This window comes from Cinclus cinclus, chromosome 4 (assembly GCF_963662255.1).
Source record: "Cinclus cinclus chromosome 4, bCinCin1.1, whole genome shotgun sequence".
NCBI lineage: Eukaryota > Metazoa > Chordata > Aves > Passeriformes > Cinclidae > Cinclus > Cinclus cinclus.
Genome location: NC_085049.1, coordinates 63,700,674 through 63,721,376, shown reverse-complemented (window position 1 = coordinate 63,721,376; position 20,703 = coordinate 63,700,674). Strand labels below are relative to the sequence as shown.

General features: G+C 39.9%; 1 protein-coding gene across 1 annotated transcript; it reads right to left on the bottom strand.

The window, feature by feature from the left end:
• Positions 1-5,373: 5,373 nt before the first annotated feature.
• NDUFA12 (NADH:ubiquinone oxidoreductase subunit A12) lies at positions 5,374-17,864 on the bottom strand. The gene is made up of 4 exons (XM_062491440.1): positions 17,726-17,864; positions 14,448-14,530; positions 13,392-13,479; positions 5,374-5,586 (listed from the first exon to the last, which is right to left on the bottom strand). The coding sequence occupies exons 1-4, from the start codon at positions 17,812-17,814 to the stop codon at positions 5,406-5,408; spliced, it is 441 nt and encodes a 146-aa protein (XP_062347424.1). The 5' UTR covers positions 17,815-17,864; the 3' UTR covers positions 5,374-5,405.
• Between the last annotated feature and the right edge of the window lie 2,839 nt (positions 17,865-20,703).

The window sequence follows — 20,703 nt, the reverse complement described above, 5'->3', positions numbered from 1 at the left end:
TCAAAAAACAAACTATTAATAGGTCTGTGCCTGAATGTGCAACCATGTGAGAATTCATCTGTTACATTCAGGCTGTGTTTTGATAGTTTGTTATTCCATTAACGAAAAATCCTTTGGGCTATGAAGGATATAAAACAGTCCTCCAACCAATTGCCCTAAAACTAATATTTAAATATAACATGGAAAAATTGAGTAGTCCATTAGAGGAATGGGAAAGGAATTACATCATAGACAAAGAGAATGAAATAGATATGAATTCTAGCAGTATAAGCCAATGTAAAACAAAATTCTTTTGAGCTGTGATTTGTTTAAGTGATGCTAACAATTCTACAGATCATTTAAATAGATTTTGTAACTCTAATGTTGTTACAGAGATTAAATTACATTAAAATAATAATGTAGCTTTGGGGTAATTTACATAAAGAAAAAGCTAGGCCCCTAAAATTTCAGTTTTCTGCATGTGCTTTTTAATGGGAACAAATTCCACAACAATTTTGATTTTAGAAGCAATTTGTGAAGCTGTCCAGTGATCATTGCTCCTGCTCTAAATTCCCAGGCAAAAATTAGGCAGTAACTTTTATTTTCACTCATGCACACAAGCAAAAATTCTTGCTTAATCTCTTCTGCCCTTTCAGGTTTGTAGTGCAGGATAAACCAATTTAAATGAAGAATTAATGATTTTAATTAACAAGCAAGAAATTTTGCTTTGAATATGAGTTTTAAACTTGCATTACACATCTTTATAATTTAAAGAAAGTTTAGCATTGTTTGTTGGAAACTTTGTTTCTAACCTAAAATTAAATTAAATGCAAATTTTCACCTAAATATAATCTTGATGCTAAACGTGGTATTTTTTTCCTACCTATGTACCTATGCACATTTGTGTATACACATCTTGCTTGGAGTACACGTAATCGTGTCCTATTTTTTTTTTTTACTTTGATAAGGTTTAAAACCAAAGAAATCATTAATTAAAGCCTCTAAATAAAATGCAGAGAGATGTATAGATCTAAGTCTTAAAGTGCTTTTTCAAAAAAAACAAACCCTCTCATAGATTATTATTATTATTATTATTATTATTATTATTATTATTATTATTATTACATACATATATTTTGGGAAAAATGATCTTTTTTTCCTCAGGATCCTGGTTCAATTCTGCCTTTTATGTTTGTTGCCTGTGAACAAAGCTAGGACCACCTGGGAAATTAATCAGCATGGGAAGTGACATTGCATGGGTTCAAGTGACTCAAAAACATAAGGAAATAGACCTGGTTTTGGCCCTTCAGCAAAAGGAAATCTCTGGAAGCTCTGATTTCTTCTGCAGATTGAGCATGGTCCTGCTGGCAGCTGGGTATGGTGCACATGGCAAAGCACTCCCTTTCCTGGCTCCATGCTGGAGGCAAGTCACCATCAGCTCTGGCATGAGAGCCTTGCTCTTCTTGGCAACCAGAGGGTGGTGTTCAAAGCCCAGCATGTCTCCAGGACAAAATACCTGCTGGGCCCTTCCCCACCGACATGGGCTGCTCTGATATCTTCCACTGAGACAGGCTTCCCCTTGGTGCAATCCAGCATTTACTGTGGGATTTGTGTGAGGAACCTGGAGTGCCGTTTAAAGGCTGCCACTTTCAACCAAACCTTGAAATACCCACTTTTGTACACTCCTTGTAAGCACCACATGAAAACAGAGCTTTTAGATTTGCAAGTTTTTTAACCTCTAAGCAAAGCAAGGATCTGTTCCCTCTTTCCCCAAACCCTCAGCTGCCATCAGAATAATAGGCCCGAAAGAATTAGTAAATCAAAGGTTTCAGTCTGAATGCATCACAGCTGTGGAAAACATGTACTTCAGTTTTCAAGGCTGATGACTTCCAGCTCTATCCAAAATAATTTCCCCTGTAATTCCCAATCAAGACTGCTTCCCAACACCAACTTCAGCAGGAAAAATCCCAAAAACTGAAGTTAGATGACATAGAAATACGAGTTGGTGAATAGCTGAATGTTCTCAGTGCGCCCTCAAAGAGCCAGGTGGGCACAGTGTGCAGGAGTCACACAAATTGGGCAGAAGTGACAAGTCCTCCTGCCCTCTCCTTTCAGCATCCTTAAATGCCCTAGGATGTCCCTGCCTGTCAAAGGTTTCTCCTCTTGCTGTAGATGGAATGGCTATGAAATGGTCTCCTGAAGCTCCTTTCCCCACTGTTCTCTGCTCCAGCATGTCCTGGGTAGTTTCAGCTGAGAGGGCTGAAAGGGCAGCAGCTGTGGGCAGCCGTGAGGCAGGATGCAGTGCCCCATAGAGGGAAGGGCACCGTGCCAATGCACGGGGCTGAGCTGAGTGTGCTGGGAGCACAGGAAAAGCCTGCAGGCAGCTACAGCAAAGGGCTGCTCAGTGGAAAGCTACTGATACAGACACAATTTCAAAATAAAAGTGGGTTTCAGCACTCTGCTGCTCCTGGAAGAGGTACCTGTCTTCTTAATGAGCCTGTTCCCGTATCATATGTTTCTTTTGAAACTCACATTTAGTGCAAGGGGAATATTTCTGTCAGTGCTTTGGTTACACTTGGTGGAAGACACTGCTGTGACACTTGGCCGGCTTGGCATTTAAAATGGCATTTACACCACAAAGCCACTGAGCCTTAATACTGAGGCAGATGTCATGAGCAAAGGTGAACTTCCATGACTGAATGAGGTTGCTGATGAAAAGACTGAATTGCAGAAGCATTTGCAGAAAGCCCAGTGGAAGACCACTGATTCCTCTGCATATGCTTTATTTCCTATATGTGCCTTTACCTTGGAGGAGCAATATTACAAGAGATGTCACTGAAATTTTGCATTCAAAATCCAGCATTTGTGGTTCCTGCTGCTTAAAGCAGGATGAGCAGGTTTCTGTCCTCTTCAGAAATGGGACTGATGATATTTTCTAAACCAAGCTACTGAGTCCTAGACTTGCTTCAGCCCAGCAGGCCAGGGGGACATGCTTGCTTTTCTCTCTTTCTGTGTAGCATTGCTGCACACAAAGTTGTTCAAAACTTTGTTACCTCAACATTTCTGTTCCAGATGACAGCAGAAGGACAAACAGGCTGAGATCTCTTCTTTTGACATGGAATGTATAGGAGGAGTTACTGCCTATCCCCTAAGTACACAATCTCATTCCCAAATGCACCTCCCGATGTGTGTTGAGGATGCAGTCCAAAAATCCACAGGACAAAAAAGGAACAGGAATGAAATTGGTAGAAAATGTATTAAAGAGAAATAGAGGCAAAAAAAATTAAAGTTAATTGCTCTACCTGTGTTTGAACCCACAGGGTTTATATAGATGAGTGTTAGTGATGAAGCTCTCCATTTGTGCTAGGGTAAACTTTTTCTTAAGGCCAAATAATTTATCAAGATAAAAATGTTAAATAAGTCCTTTCCACTTATGCTGCTCAGTATGGCTCAAATTGCTTTTCGGCTGTGCCCAGCACTTTTGCTGGCTTTTCTAATTAGGTAAGTTAGGAGTTGTTGGTGCTATTTCCTACTAATTTAAATACTAGAACTAATTTAAAGAAATTAAAGCTAAACCCCCCATCTTTAAATAATGAATTAATCCAGAATTTGATTTAATATGGAAGGAAGCAACTGAGGGTTAAGTAACTCAGGTGGGCATGCAAAGGAAAATCAACCAATGTAGTCAGTGGCACAGCCACTGTGGGGGGTTATTGGGGATCAAAGGTTTTTTCTTCTTAACAGACAATTGCAAGCATGTAATACATGCAACCCCCTTCTCAGTCATCTTTAACAACCATTTTTGTAAGTCATTACACTGAGTGTAATTGTCAAAGTGCTGGCAGCCTCTGTGGGGAGAAGCCAGGGCTGCCCTGTGGGTCCAGTTTGGCTGCCAAACGGGTGCATCTCTGGGAAAGAGGATTTGAGGTGGGGCAAAAAATACTGCACAGGCAGAGGATGAAGGGGGAAGAAGTGGGCAGCAGTTACCTGAACACCAAGCTGAAAGCAGGAAGAGGTGAGGAGGTGCTGCAGGTGCCAGAGCTGAGATTCCTGGCAGCCCCAGGACGAATCCACACCACCCGGCAGGCATTTCCCAACAGGAACCTCAGCCTACTGAAAACCCATACTGAGTTTATCTGAAAGGACTGCAGGTCATGAAGAGGACCCAGGCTGAAGCAGGGGGCAGGAACAGCAGAGCCCACAACAGCTGTAACAGACTCACCACCATTCCCTGAGGAGGAAGCAAAGGACTAAGGAATGAAGGTGTGAAGTAGTAGGAAGGGAGGGTGGTGTTTTACAGTTTTTGACTTTGTTTCTCACTATGCAATTTTAATTGGCAATAAATTAAATTCTCTTTTGCTCTTGATGGTACCTGGCAAGCACTCTACCCATCTTTCTCAACCAATTAACTTTCTCTTTTCTTCTCCTACCAACCAGATGCTGGGGTGAATGAGAGGCTGGCTGGGCACACCCCCCACTAGTTATCCAGAAAGTAGAGCATCAGGTACAGGAAGGCTTGTGGTGAGGGTAAGGTTTGCTAAAACACATAAGCAGACTGGAATAAAAGTCAACCATTAGCAAGATACAGAAAAAAGCCACAGCCCCAACCAACTCTATTTCAAATGTCAACTTGCCAGCTTCACGTTTTTGAGACTGGGTTCTGGTACATTTTACTTCTCTATCTCCTAAAAAGGTGGGCAATATTGAACTTCCAAAGACCTTTAAAAAATTTCACCACAAGAGAGCAAACAGTCCATCTCAAACCTTTATGAGAACATCTTGTAATGAACCTGCACAGCAAAAGAGACATTTGTGACTGAGGGCCCTTTTCTTATGGCTAAGTTCCCTTATGGGTGAGATGTCATTTGATAAATGTAGCCTCTTAAGTTTTATATTATGTTTCATCCCATACTGGAATGCAGCAATGCTTTTTGCATACTCATGCATATACTTATGAACACTGTGAATGAAAACTATAATCCTGACTGGTCATACTATTCTAACTTGTCATATAAAAATTTAACGAGATGGCTCTCAAAATAGTACATGAAAAGTGCATTATCTGCCATGCAGAAACAGTAAAAGGATATTGTTAAAGATGAGAAATCTGCATTTCAAATGTGAATTTGTATTCTGCTGAATGATACAAATATGAGGAGTAATTATCACAGGAATGGTTATCATGTTAAAAAGAGTTTGAGAGCTGCTTATGTGAAGACAGAACACTGACAATATGAGAAAAAGCACAGTATCTTGATAACACTGTAATGTATTTTGTCCTATTCCCAAAATATTCTCACTTTCCTGCTCCCAATTCAATAAACTAAACTACCATTGCTATGGGAGGTTTTTATTCTGACCGAAACCAGTGAATATGCAATTTACACTGAAAGCCCAAGCTGAGACAAATCATGTTGTTGCTGTTGTTATTTGCTGGCTGTTTTAGGAGGGATCCACTCGTGTATCTTCTTGCGAGTAGTGGAGTAAGGCACATACTGCTCAGGAGTGCCACTCACATTGAATTTATGGTTCTCCCAGATAAATTTACGAGCAACTGGTGGATGAGTAGTTGGAGGGTCATCCGTCATTGAGTGCAGCCAGCGATGCCTTGAGAGGAAAAAAGACATATTGTTATTAAGAAACATCACATGATATCTGCCAAGTCTATCTCCTGATTCACAGGAGTCTGAAGAGACACTAAGTATTTATTCTGATAAGGGAAAAAATAATTTTAATCCAGTGTGACTTTGAATGAGACTACAGGATATGATTTTAATTAGTTTCACAAGCATAACTGATAAGTAACAGTTCTGCCTCCAAGCCACTGAAAGCATACCTGTGTTCAAATTTCCTGTTCCTTTGTACACACAGTATTTGGGCAGAGTATGCTGTCACTTGTTTGTACAGCCTTCACCAGGCTGCCAGGTTAAGGCAGGCACTACAAACAACAAAACCACGAGGTTTGGTTTTGCTGCCTGTGCTTTTTCTTTGTTAGGGTATGGAGATTTGTTTTGTTTTCAGTTACCAGAAGACTATGCTGCACAATTCCAATGCTATTTTCAAAGCATACATGAGGCTGCCACTTGGGATCCAGATTAACAAAGTAAGTACACCTAAAACAAGCACATAAATATTTACTGACTGCACAACACAACGATTAATACCAATCAGTAATAGGGTAATTACCAAGTGATTCCAGTTATTAGCCTTTACCTATGAACTAAATGTCAATCTTTCTTTGTGCAAGCAACATTAATGATCAAGCAAAGCATTTTCCCTAACAATTTACTGAAACATGGCACCAGGGACCAATTGAATTGATTTAATCCCTTTCCCATTTCAGTGCCTGAAGCAACTTTCAAATATAAATTACATTTTAATTATCTGTCAGTTTACATGTACTTCATACTGTGTGTAGTTATGACAAAAGTGAGGTAATGACATTTCTTGCAAGATTTTGTATTTTTTCAATGAGGTAGAATTAAGGAGACTTCTGCTAATCAGCTTTTGCAAAGATCTGACCTAAAAATATGAAGTCCTCCTTCCTAGTTCTATTAGAAAACCTAAAAATTGCATCTTCAGCCCTTAGTAACAAATCCAACACACTTCATTTATACAGAAAAACAAAACCATTATAAAAGTGTTGAGAAATAGACTAACAGGTATATTCTAAATCCAAAGAGCTCTACAGAAGGTTGGTAATCTTTTTGAATGACTGCTTAACATGTATTTTTAAAAAAAAGGGAAAAAAAATCACAACTTTGGCTATAACTTTGGTAAAAAAGTGTCACTTTAAAAAAAGTGTCAGTTTAAAGTTCTTTTTCTAGAGGTAAAAACCAAACTAAACTAAAGCCATGCATTGTAGGACTAAGGGCTGCCAGGAAACTGGCTTGAATATAAAATATGATGGAACCATAAGACTGTTTAAAAATAGGAAGAAAAAACTGTGCTTAGAGGCAAAGAACAGCCTCCTGTGGGAAAAATGATCCCCTTTAAAGTTTGGAAGTTATACACATGTGTACAATGCTCTTCCTCTCTCCACTCTCCTTTGTAAATCTGGTCTCCTTCAAAGTGTACATTTTGCACTACTTCTATTAAAAAAAAAAGATAAATAGCTAATAATTTTTGTTTGGAAAAAAGGTGGCCCATAGCACTACTAATCATTCTGTGGTCTGATTGATACAGGATCAGGTCTTGCTCAGTTTTAAACCTGGTGTTTTAAACCAGCCTCTGAAATGCCCTGGCCACATCACACAAAGCTCTCTCACCTTGGGCAAACTCTCTTGCCTGATGAACACCTGTCAGAAGAATTCTGTGTACTACTGTGCTTCACACCACCTCAGGTACCACGTGTCCTAGGACAGCCTGCATCAAGATTGGCAGAAACTCTGCAAAAATGCTAACCTGACAGAGGAGGGATCCTGTGCTCACACCAAACAAGCTCTCCATTGCTAACACAGAAACACTGAGTCTGTGGCATGAGAGAAAGGGGAAAAGAACAGTCCATTCTGCTAATACTGACTCAAGGACTGCATTTCAAAATGCTTTGCAATATCACTCCATAAGAGCCACAGCTTTTTAAAACTGCTTACTGTAACATGCTGGCTTTGGCCAGAGTAGAGTTAATATTTTTAAAAAAAAATAAAAATTAAGGCTCTTACTGCAATGTGCAAGGGATATTAATAAAGTGAATTTAAGTTTTATGTGAGTGTGATGCTTTGGGCTGGGGTAGAGTTAGTTTTCCTCACAGTGGCTGGTATGGGGCTGTGTTTTGGATTTGTGTTGAACACAGGGTTAGTAACACAGAGATCTTTTTGTTATTGCTGAGCAGGGCTTATACACACCCAAGGTCTTTTCTAATTTATGTATTGCCATGCTGTCAGGGGTGTATGGGATGCTGGGAGGAGACACAGCCAGGACAGGTGACCCCAACTGACCAAAGGAATACTCTGTACCACATGGCATCATGCTCAGGATATAAAGTAGGGGGTAGAAGCAGGTTGAAGGGGATGTTTGAACTGATGATATTTATATTCCCAAGTCACCATTATGCATGATGGAGCCCTGCTCTCCTGAAGATGGCTGAACACCTGCCTGCCCATGGGAAGCAATGAATGAATTCATTCAGCAGAAGCTTTGCCTGTGTGCAGCTTCTGCTTTCCCTACTGAACTGTGCTTATCTCAACCCACAAGTTTTCCAGCTTTTACCCTTCTGATTCTCTCCCCAGTCCCACTGAAGGGAGAGTGAACAAGCAGCTGCCTGGGGTTAAACCATGACACAGCGACTTACAACACACACATGTTCACCTAGTGATGCTTCTGGTAACAGTGGATAAGGATCCTGCACACAGATCCCTAAATAGGCACCTGTCATCATGCCTCACCATCCTCATGCTCCCCAAGAGTCACCCACACCACCAGGATGGACAAAAACTTGTCAGACAGAAATCCAGCTACAAAGGCCCTGAAAGACAGGCTGCAGCAAGCACAGCACTAGAACTGTATTAATGCTCAGCTAAAATCAACTATATTCCAAGCTTGTGTAATGTCTGGCACTTCTGTCATTATAAGTGTATTTGTCACATATTCATTCCTTGAAACATCAAAAAAGTTTCATGATATCATTTAACAGAGTTGGTTTACCTGTCATTTAAACTATTGCTTTGCAGCTTTTTTAAGACTAAATCAATAAAATCTTTTAAATTACAGCATTTTCTGAGTAATTAATATCTTTGAGTTTAAGATTTTCTGGATTTCTGTAACATCAACATGAAACCAAGCTCAAATTTAAACAGATCAGCAAAACCAATCCTTGAATCACATTTCCTCACTGGAAAGTAAAAATGGAATTGCTCACTGACACGATATGCGAATAGAGTCCCAGGTATTGAAAAACATGAAGAGATTTCAAAAGTTTTAGACAATCAATCCACTATGAATTATTCTTATATTTAGGAGTTTTCAGGGCTTCACCCAGTCACAAAACATTCCCCTTAGAAGCACATGTGATTTAAAACAGCATTTGGGTTTGCAGAGTCTGTTCTCTCAAACAAAAGCTCCCACTTTCCACTTAAAATCTTGAAAACTTTATTTTGGGAAGACATTCCCCTTGACACCTGCCTCAAAGAATAGTCTGAAGTTCTGATATCTCAGACTCTACCCCCAGATGCTCAAGAAAAGCTTTTCATGCACTAGATTGAAGAGCATGAATAAAGAGATATGACATCCTGCAGATGGCCAGATTTCTATACAAACTCTGCCTATAAATGCATTGTGGGAAAAAAAGGATTCAAAAGCAATTAATGACTGAAAACATACAAAGAAACAGACAACTTGGACAGAGCACAGAAAAATCAGGAGGATGCAAGCAGCTCTGAAGAGGTTGAAGCAGCTTCCTGAATCAGTGAGCAGTCACTAGGAAGCAGACTGAGGCCAGCAAAGCCTTTGCACTTTTTCTTGTATATATAATTAAAAGACACCTAAAAGTATCTTCAAAAGCTCTCAAGACTATGTAGAATTTTTTCCAAAGTTTTAACAAATATTTAAAAGCAAGTAGACTTCAAACTGAAGCTACAAGGGAGTGGAGCCAATTATATGATGTACAAGCTGTCAAACAAGAACTGAGGCTACACAAACTCAGCAGCCACTACCATATGTGCATCTGCAAGGTTCAGGCTCAGCCTGCCTCAACTCACAATGTTTGCCAACTTGTTAACATCCACTTTTTGCCACAAGTTAACCATACTGCAATGAGACAACAGAAATGAAGATGTGGGTTCAGGTCATAGGGCAGAGAAGGAAAAAGGGACAAAAATGTGTTTATTTGTTTACACATGAGAGATAACTTTAATTCCTCATGCAAGCTACTACACCATAGCAATGAGATGGCATCCAATTTACCAGAAAACACCAAATTAGCATTTAATTGAGTTACAAAACCCCAAAAATTTATTGTGAAGCTACTAGAAGGATGGAAATTTTCCCATTCCCCTTCCTTTTCTGTTCAATCCTTCTGTTTTGTTTTCCTTGAAGGCAAACTTGAAAAGCAGCATTTTTAAAGAAGAATTGCACACTTCTTTACATTTTCTAGTGTGTTGGCACTTTAAGAATGAGGTGATACACTCCTCCCTGTCAGATCAACTAAAAAGGATGCAGACTATTAAACAGAAGGTAAATCTGCAATACTTCACTATATGAAATAAACACTCCTGGAGCTCCTTCCAAAGGCGTCAGATTTGCACCACAAGGAAACAAACCTCAAAGTACAGGACAGACATCACAAATACACAGGACAATGCTGGCAAAATGAAGTGTCTCTACAAAAGGAAAAACTATTCTCAAATTACAGCTCTTCTTTCCCCATGGGTTGATACTGAAATAGCAATTTATTTTTAACTAGTGTGTACATTTACACCAGTTGTCAATTGGTTTGTTCAAAGTATTTGGCCAAAATGCAAACCGAAGTACATTACACCAGAAATACACTAAACAAATAGCTTAAACACACAGGCTAAGGATTAGTGATGCTGCAATGGAGACATCCATGAAAGCACTAAACACAGTCCCCACAGGCATTGCTATAAACAGATTTAAATTCTACTGTTTATGTGTTCAAAGAGCTCACCCAACCAGTGTGTTCAAACATGGAAGCACTGAGTTCCTGCAAACAACAGTCTCGTAAGAGACAAAACAAGTATGTGGTTTCTCTTACTGTCTAAAAGTAAAAAAGATGAATTTGTGTAGGGGAAAAAATTGTGCCTAATATCTTGTAAAGCATTACAAGAAGATTAATATTTATCATTCCCAACACAAGTATTAAAGAAATTTAAAAAAAAAAAATCTAATTAACTTGTCTACAACAAAGTAGATACCAACACCTGGATTTTGGAAACAACAACAACAACAAAAAAAAAGGCCAAAACAAAAAAATAGAGTCAAAAACAAGTTAAATAACAACTAAATCAGAATAAACCACAAGCCTACATATTCTAGTGTGGAAATATTTTTAAAAAGCAACAGTCTCGATTCCCTGGAGAGTAGACATATGTCAAAACAACTCTGATTTCCTTTAGACTATACAATTTCAGTACATCCGTTGTCAAAAGACATTACATCAATTATTTCAGAACACTGAAAATACTCAGTAACTCCTAAAATGGTATTACAATATGTTATTACATATAAGGCATTTTTTCTTGCTGCTTTTTCTTTTTCTCTAGTATCTGAAAGACAGTGAAGGGTAACATTTTTTTCCAATTGTTTCCAGAACTTTTCAACACACCAAAATATTTTTTTCCAGTTCATCATGCATGAGCTTCACTTGACTGTACTTGAACAATCATTCACATTCTACAGTCCTGAAGTCACATAACTTATTGTGAGAAGAGGATACAACAACATACCCACAAAACTTCACTGAGCTGAGCTAAATTAATTGAATTCCAGAGTAAAAACATCAATGTTTAGAAGAAGCATTCAGATCACACCTAGCTCTAACCCAGCTGTATTTTAAATACTTCCCAGTTGATCCATGGATGACAAACATCTATCATACTATCACACTATGGATTAATTACTCTCTTTGTTAATATAATTAATTTCACACAGTTTAATTTATTTCCAACTAATTTCTGGATCCAAAATAACCACTCATTACCTGTTGCACAACTCTAGTGTTACACTGACAGCAGCTTATGCAACATATTGCCAGTCTCAATTCAGAAGTCTATGCCATGTTAAAAATTTAAGGCAGTATAGCACCAGATTAAAATTTTTAAGAAGTCTTAGAAGACAGCATTAATTCCCAGTCAATATATTTCTATTTTTAAAGATGTCTTTAAGCTGTGTGGAAATACACATCAGTGATTTAGATGTATCACACGGCTAGGATTCCTATGTAAGAATAAACATTTATCATGGGACATAGAAATTTATCAGCAAGAAACACCATCCCCTCACCACAAAAAAACCTGACTGGTACTGCACAACTAAGTTTCCTAACAAAAATACCTTAGAACACATACCTTAGAACACTTTTTACCCTTTTGCACCTCATTACACTCAGCAGTCTTGAAAATAATGAAATCTTTACAGTTCTTGTAAACGATTTTTTTTCCACATTGATAGGAAAACAAGTTTTTCTACCTCATTAATTTCTGTGAAGCAAACAAGCTACTTAACCCTCAAAACATCACTTTGATTCTCAAGAAGAAAGCCTTTACTGAGTTTTGTAAAGAGGCAACAAATATCCCACAAACACAAGTAAAGGAAAAAACCAAATAAAAACTAAAACCTGTGCGAAACAAAACCCGTGCCTCAAAATAAAGAAAATATTAAAACCCAGCACAGTCTAATAGTGGGTAACAACCAGAACCAAACAACAGTTATGCAGAGAACAATTCTGGTGTTAGAGATTCTAATGTCACTTCTGAAAACAATGCCATTCAGTTCTTACCAAATAAGGCAGAAAAAAGCATTAACCACATTAAAAATAATGTAAGGCTGGAAGAGCTTGAAACAAAATTGACCACCTAGAGAGTCTACCCACACATTCCTGAAATGTTCCACTGAGAGCCACAATGTAGGAGATTTTATAATCAATCCCAGCCTTGGCACAGAACATTTGTCACAGGAGTAATAAAAAACAGTGTTTGCTCAGTCTACCCAAGCACTTCTCTTTTGATGTCACCTTTTGCTGCTTTGTGGCTGAAGTGCTATTCCTGCTCCTTAAGAATCGCATAGAGATTGTTTTCACTAGTATAACTATTACTGTTACTTTACATGGTGTGAGTTTTCTAGGAAAACAAAAAAAAAGGTCAACAGCTGTGGCCTTCTGGAACTCAAGGCTGAACAGAGTTATTACTGAAAAGCATGGATAGAAAATAAAACCTCAGTAAAAATTACAGTCAAATAGCAGCCAACATTTGGAGCATCCTGGCACTTTAATGTTTACTACCACATCAGTGTATATAAATTGAAACAATTATGCTGTTAGAGGCTGTGGGTTAAGGAATGTTGTTCCACCACTGCCATATGTTCCTAAGGTCCTTGCTTATGATGGAAATAACAAATATCTTACTTCTGGTGGCCCAAGGCTTTGCCAAGCCATTAACAGGGAATCACAAGTTATAAAGAAAATTAGAAGACTGTCTTGACCTGCTCCATCTGGCTGGCAAAATGCTTTTCTCAATCCAAAAAGCAGTGAGTGCCTCTGCCAGGACAGCAAGCAATGAACACTAATGAAGTTCAACATTAGAAGTGATGAGTCTGAAATCTTCTGGTCATAAACAACACAGCTACGACCACGAGAACTTTTTTAACTTTTTCTTTTAATCTTCAGCTTTGTAATGTAAGAAAATGTAAGGCAATTACACAATTTGTATCTGTCCACAATATTAAGCTAAATAGTTTACCATTCAGGGGGCACCATGCTTCCATCAACTTCCCAAAAGGTATTTTTGCCATTCATTTCCTCAGTATATACAACCCATCTGTGCCGACCTTAAGTAAACAAACAGAAATATCATATTAGCTCCAAAAAAAAAAAAATTATTTTCTTATAAAGGAGAGAATTCAGGAAAACCAAGGAAAAACATTTTGAGCGACAGTCTCTACCATAATGGGCACTTATTTTTAAGCCAGCAGAGCTTTTATTTTTCTAAATCTTCTGTATTTTCACTGTTACTGTAGTTTTAGATGACTGAATCTAATGCTCTCACAAGGTAGCAAATATTGGCTCTTGTAAAAATAATGGGAAATAGGAACTTATAAAATTTTCAGGCAGAGAAACAATTTGGGGGTTTTGTCCTCCATTACGAGGAGTCTTTTCCAAAAGGATATTGATAACCTAAGACTAAACTAAATTTCAGCTATACAAAAGTACCAAGCAATGTTAAGCAGCAAGTGCTTTTGCTGGTTACACCCCGAGTTAACCTACAGTCAGCAGTTAGCTTGGCCTGACCACTGTGTCAATTGATTATGTGTCACCTGTGTTGCTTCAGGTGCTGCCTTTTTAAATCCTCTAGAGGCTTGATTTAAAATCCCTTTACTTAAGATAACAGTAAGTTTAAGCCAACCTGTGGTCTTTGCCCTGAAGTGATCAGATAAATGAGGCAGATTTAAATGTAGTTCTCCTTTTTTCCCCACCTGTTAAGCTACAGCCTGTATGTCAAGGACCAAATTCAACTCTCAATCACGTTATCATATAGCTTTACCTACACAGAGACCATATGACTGGCTTATATTTATCCCATATTCACTGCTTCTGATTGACTGTTTGCAAATGAATTGAGGGAAGCAACAGAGGAACAGAAGCTGTCAAAGCATTTCTGTAAGTTTAAGATTCACACAAGACAAGTGCAGGGAAGTCGGGCAGGCAACAAGTTGTATTTCACTAGCAGAAAGCACACAAACCAAGCTATGTGGGAGCTGCACAGCTGGTTGGGAGGTGTTCACATTAGCACACGTACCAAAGAAGTTCCTTTTGTCTTCATAGTATTTGTTTCCATATTTGTCAATTCCTATCAGATTACCAGTCTTCAAATCATTGACCCTGTGAATTATCAAAACAACAGTTTCAGTTGGTGTCCTGTCAAAACGAAATGCCACAGAGGTTTCTTAAGGGTAAGTAAAAATCTGTATACATGTAGGCAAAGATATTTTTTAGAAAAATTATTCAAGCTTATGGAATGCAAAACAATAACCAACTCCTGCAACTAAATTGCACCCCACTGACAAGATGATAAAAGCCACACAAAAAGGCTTTCAGGGAATCTTACTGATTTAACAGCTCATTATAGCAGAAGATAAAGCAACTCTACAATGTGACATTTTAACACCCACAAAACCTTAAATACTGTGGGAGTCCCAGAGGAACATCTTAATCCACTTAGTAGGAAATGTTACCATCCCTCTCAAATATCAGTAGCTACTATTTCAGCCTGAGGAGCCACTGGAAGCAGTCAGCACTGAAGCAGCACAAGAGACCTCATGTGTCTATGTGGGCAGTAACCTCCAAGAGAGGAAGAGTAATATTTTAGGCCACTGCAGCTATTTGCCAAGAAAATACATGCAAAACCCTAAACTGTAATTGTTACTTTCTTGCTTTTGTGTAATTGTGAATGATCCATGCATTCACCCTGCAACTCTGAGAGACCTACACTGACCCAGATCAGGTACATATGAGTTTCAACACTTTATACAGAACATATTTTAACATTATCGTAGAAATCAGTAATTAAACCGAGCCTATGATTTATAATCTAGTGATAAAACTAACCTAAAACTAACCTTCTCTGGCATTCATTCCAGGCCATATTAGATAGGCAAAAGTTTTGTCTCAAAGGTTTTAGTTGCTTGTAGTATTATGCACACTCTCAACTCAATCCCAAGTGAGAGGAGGAATGTGCTGAGATGCAGTTTTTTTGGTGTCTTTTCCCCTAGGGTGCGTGACAGTGACAATCATTCCGGCAAGTACTCATTTTAAACCCCTGTGGTGGCAGGCAGAGAGATTCTCTGACACATCTCTCCTCTGTCAAAGGAACATTCAAACACCTCTGGTTCAACTATACAACCCTGAGTCCCCAGCTTCAGAAGAAGAGCTATTCCACTGCTGATCTCCCTTTTTCCCCTCCCTTTCTTTCAAGTGTTCTTATGCCCTTGTCCTGACTTCGTGCCCTGAATACCAATATCAGACACTAAGAAGTATTTATGGCTTCTCGAGAATATTTTCCAGCCAATTTCACTGAATTTTAAATACAGAGAATGTTTCCAGCCACAAAGGCTCTCAATAATTTGATTTTATAGCATATAAATCTTCTGCAACTGCCTCAGTGGAAAACATAAAAAGAAAAGCAGGGAAATTCAGAGAAAGTCTCCTGACTTGGGTAAATAATTTTTTTCCAGTTACCGGTGATTACTTCTTAAAACCAACTGTTGCAAGAAAGAACACCTTGATAACTCTCCCTTTGAACACCGAGCCTATTCCTTGAGCTGGGATGGATGATTTAATGGCTTTCAAGGGCAGCAGCTGTTTGTGGTTGGTGTGGTCATGAGGATTGGGTGTGATCACCCACCTAGTACACCTAATTTCAGTCTTCTGAAGGAAAAAAAAGGACAACACTGCCTCCAGCCTTGCCTGCTCTCCTTTTCTGTGTGGTAGAAAGGTGTCAACACAGCCTGCGATCTTAGACTCACAAAAGATCCCTAAGGAGACATTCGTAAAGCTGTGCTGAGGAGGAGGCACTCTGATGACACCTAAAACTCAAACTCTTCCACACTTTCATTTCCCCAGGTCCATTTCTTCTTGAGAACTGTGAGAGTAATAAGTACAGCATGAGAAGGAAAACAAAGTGGAGGAAACAACCTGGGGAAGGGAGGGAGGGAGGGGTGTGACAGAAAATAGTAATTATAATAGCAGTAAAGCACCAGCCAGGGAAACCATGTATTGTCTTACTGCTCATCAGGGACTAAAGCCACAATATGAAAATACTGATGAAGCCTGATCAGCACCTGTGCGAAACCCTATGCTTGACTCTTCAAAACAGAACAATTTAAGTCACAAGAAATAACAGAAAAAGGGCCACCATGATCTGTGTGGGAGGGGATAAAAAGCCTTCAAGAAGGCTCAGAAAGCTTGGCTTGTTCACGCCAACATAAGAAAGCCCTTAATATACGGCAGGGAATTTTGTATTTGCAAATCTCCCCTATCCCATATTCCTGACTTCCCAGTATTGATTAAAAAGGGCTTTGTAGCATGTGGTCAGGCCTAAAACATTTACTGAATACATTCTAATACTTTTCCAGGACTACCTATAAAGATAATACAGGCCACTAACACTGCTGAATTTGGATTGCACAATATTTGGACTTCCACCCTTTGTTTCCTCAAGGACCTGAAGGAAAAAAAAGAGTACCCTCGTAAACCTGCACCTTCCAATTGGGAGCAGCTTCAAGCATGCTGTACCACAATTTAAAATACTTGTCACAGGAAAGACATGAGATGTGAGTGAGGGAAAAAAACAGGAGAAAGTTTAATGTGGACAAGTGCAAGATTCTGTAGCTGGGGAAGAAAGTACTCAGACATGAATGGAAACAAAGCCTGCATCTTATTTTGCACAAAATGCCACTGGGGCTGGAGGGCATCCAAAGCTGAGCATAGGTCAGCAGTGACAATCCACTGCCAAAGAGCAGATGTGATCTGCAGTTTGAAGTGAATCAGGAGAAACAGAGGCAGCAAAGCAGATGAAGTCATTCTCTTGCTTTACACTTGCTTGGATTTCAGCAGGTGCACAGCTTTCAGATTTGTACAGTTCAAGAAGGCCACTGCCAGCCTGAGGTGACCCAGAGCAAAGAGCACTAAGTGCCCACAGAGGCACGGCTGTGACAACAGGACTACGGACTGGGGCTGGACACCAGGACACCCGGCCCGGGCAACACCGCCAGTTCACCTTCCAGGAACCCTCCAAGGTGCCTCAAGAAGAGAAAACAGCCGCAGGCCCCATCCGGGGACTGCTCCGAGCACGACACCCACTGCCGACCGGGACACGCCGCCTCGGCGGAGCGGAGAGCACGGCGGAGCGCGCCCCTCCCGAGGCCTGCCCGGCTGAGGCGGCGCCCCCTCACCCTCGGCCCCGCCGCAGCTTCGCACAGGGCGGCGCGCCCGGCCCGGCCCCGCCCTCAAGGTGACCCCGCGGGGCGGCGGAGGCGCAGCGGGCAGCCCGCGCCGCCCGCGCCGGTGCCGCGTTACCTCAGCAGCTGCAGGATGGCGCCGCGGGCGCCGCCGTGGCCGCCGATGTGCTTCAGGGCCCGCTTGAACACCTGCACGTACTCCGCCATCTTGGGGCGGGCAGCCGGCTCGCCCCGCCCCGCCTCCCGGCCGGCCGCCCTGAGGGAGAGCGGCCAACCGGAACCGGAACCGAACCGGAACCGAACCGGAACCGGAACCGGCAGCGAGCGCCTCCCTCGGGGCTGTGGGGCGGCTCTACGGCTCGGCTCCCCGTGTGCACCACTGTCTCGATCCGTAGAGCAGTTCCCTGCTGCTTACACGGGAAGGTCAGCAGAGTACAAAGAACTTCAGACAGGGAGAAGATCCTCTTTATAACAGAAATGTCTGCTGACAATCCCTTAACTTCACACAGGGTGCAAGATCTTTGGTGAGAAAAGTTGCCAAGACTTGGCGGTGAGGAGTCCGGGACTGCCCGGATCGAGAATCAGGGGCAGGACAGGTGACATCCCACCCCATGCAGACTGCGGGTCTGTCACTGTCGCAGTTGGGATTTTGGGAAGGGACAGAGCAGGAGCTGGAGTGAAAAATTAACTAGGTAGCGCTAAACTTCAAAGGAAAATGAGACTGGGAAAAACCTGTGTCAGCCAAGTTCACACTGTGGAAATATATCCATTTCAATGTAAAGTCCAGTCGTCTCCGTTTCCACTCAAATTGTTTTTAGTTTTAACACAAGTGGTTTTGTTTTCAAACACAAACCACAGGTTCTGTGCTCGAATGACAGCATCTCTTCTGCGACGAGTCTCTGGCCTCAGTACACTTGCAGCAGGTTATTTGCATTTTCACACTCCAAAGTATTAGAAAATTTATTAAATATATTAAAATTTAGTCAGATAAGTGAACATTAGCAGGCATAAAAACAGGGAGGAAGATTTACAGTCGGCATTCACTCAATGTCTTTAACTTCATCCACAGAAACAATTATTTTGATATAAACTACAGATGATGGAGTAAAATATGAAATAAGCTTCGTTTAAATTAGGAAGACAACTTTGGAAACATTGTATAGGTTCAATGTTTATATCAGTTTCCAAGCCTATTCCTGATTAATGTAACTGAGATAGTTTTCACTGACTGCAAGTATAATTCCATGAGCAATTTCTCTGCTGGCAGTGAAATAATATAGTTGTGGGTTTTTCCCCCCCAAGAGTTAAAATTATCTGGATCACTTCACTGATCCATGTGGCACCATGGTTCTTTTGTCTGAGAGCACTGTGGAAGACAAGACATGGTGACACAAAGCTGGAAAAATGGATCAGCTTCTTAATGTGACTTTGATGCTACAGAAGATTTTGTGGGGAATACTTTCTTAGCAGCAGCAGGAACATTTTAAAGCATCTTCTTCAAATTACTTTTTTTTTTTTTTTTTACTATGTTCTCCATTACTTTAGTCAAGTGAGATCTCCATGGAGAATTTCATTACCTCCTAACTGCTGAAATCCCATCACATCTACTTAAATTGCTTCTGTTAATGTGTCACTGTGCATGAAAAAGAGAATCTGACTACTGTGTTCAGAAATTCTCCCTGAACTCGGTGCAAATGTCACAGCTGAATACAGTGGAATGCAAATTCAAATATGTCTTCCTAAGGATTTACTGGGACATCTTTGGGAAACAGCACTGAAATGCTGTCTTGTCACTCAAGGTGCTTGTCAAACTCATGCACCATATGAAATATTTAATTCCCAGGGTTTTTAAATTTTAAGACTCTTGTTAGATGTTGCTTTTTTTAACCCCCAAATTAGCACACTGAACCTCACTGCCTCAAAAACTCTTGCTAAATACATTTAATGCTGCCATGTTTTCCTCCTCTAGTTCAAGTACACATCACAAAATTAGTGCCAGAACTCTTTTTTTCAAGCCTAAAACCCCTCCTCTAAAGTCTGAACACAGGTAACTGGCTTCTTTCCTCACAGAGAATAAGAAACAACATACTTTTCGAAAATAAACAAATCCATTTCCTGAATGACTCAAAGGATGACACGTAACTTCATTTTGTTAACACACAACCACCTCACTGAATCCTGCAGAGTTTAGTTTTTCCTTTAAAGAGCTTTATTCAGTGGTGCAATTGATCTTGAAAAACTTAAGTTCATATACTCTCAGAAAGTGCAAAAGTCAATTGATCTGCAGAATAATTTAGTGTTTACATTTTACCTTAGAATAACTCTTTTTATTACATTTGCCTATTCCACTGCCATTTCCTCTGTTCTTATTATGGAAAGTCATGTAAATTTACTCTGCAGTGGTTTGCAACTGTGGAACATACATTTGCAAAAAAAAAAAAATGGAAATCCTTTTCTTAATTAAACTAAGAAAAAAATCCACCAGAAGAAAGACTGACAAATAAGACCGTACTGTGCTCTTATTCCTGCCCCATCCTTCTAAAACTGCAAAATTACGGAAGTAAAGTCCAACCCACAACACAAATCTCCACAATTCAGTGTCCAATAATAATCTAATCCAGTCTCTAAACACAGTGTCTCTCACTTTAGTCTAAACACTCAAATCTCTAATGCTTTCACTAACACATTTTTTTAGTCCCATCATCCATATATATTTCCCAAAAACACAGTGGAAGAAGTTTTTGTCACTTGGGTTCTATTGACTGGAAAAGTTAGAAGATAACTTCATATCCTGGAACTAAGTGAAATGCTACCAAACATGTACATACTTCATCATTTTCAAAAACTAATATTTGAGTATGTAAATTGTGAGAACAGTTTAGCTTTCAAAACCCCTAGAATAATAAAATTACTGGCACTTTTAGAAAAGACCTGCCATGTTGTGGGAAGTGTCTGGGTTATTTCTCCAGCAGTAACTCTGTCTTCATCTTTGATTTTCCAATGGCAACAGTCTCCTGGTTAGAGAGTGAAAGAAAAATTCCTTTTGGAGCTGTTCCTCAGGAAGCCTTCATTAGCCAAACTACGTGGCTGTTCAGT

Excerpts from the sequence above, each read along its gene's own strand:
- NDUFA12 (XM_062491440.1), bottom strand. The coding sequence starts at position 17,814 with ATGGCGGAGTACGTGCAGGTGTTCAAGCGGGCCCTGAAGCACATCGGC. Across the intron at positions 13,480-14,447 it reads AGACAAAAGGAACTTCTTTG|GTCGGCACAGATGGGTTGTA; the intron begins GTACGTGTGCTA and ends TGTTTACTTAAG. Across the intron at positions 5,587-13,391 it reads AGCATGGTGCCCCCTGAATG|GCATCGCTGGCTGCACTCAA; the intron begins GTAAACTATTTA and ends TTTCCTCTCAAG.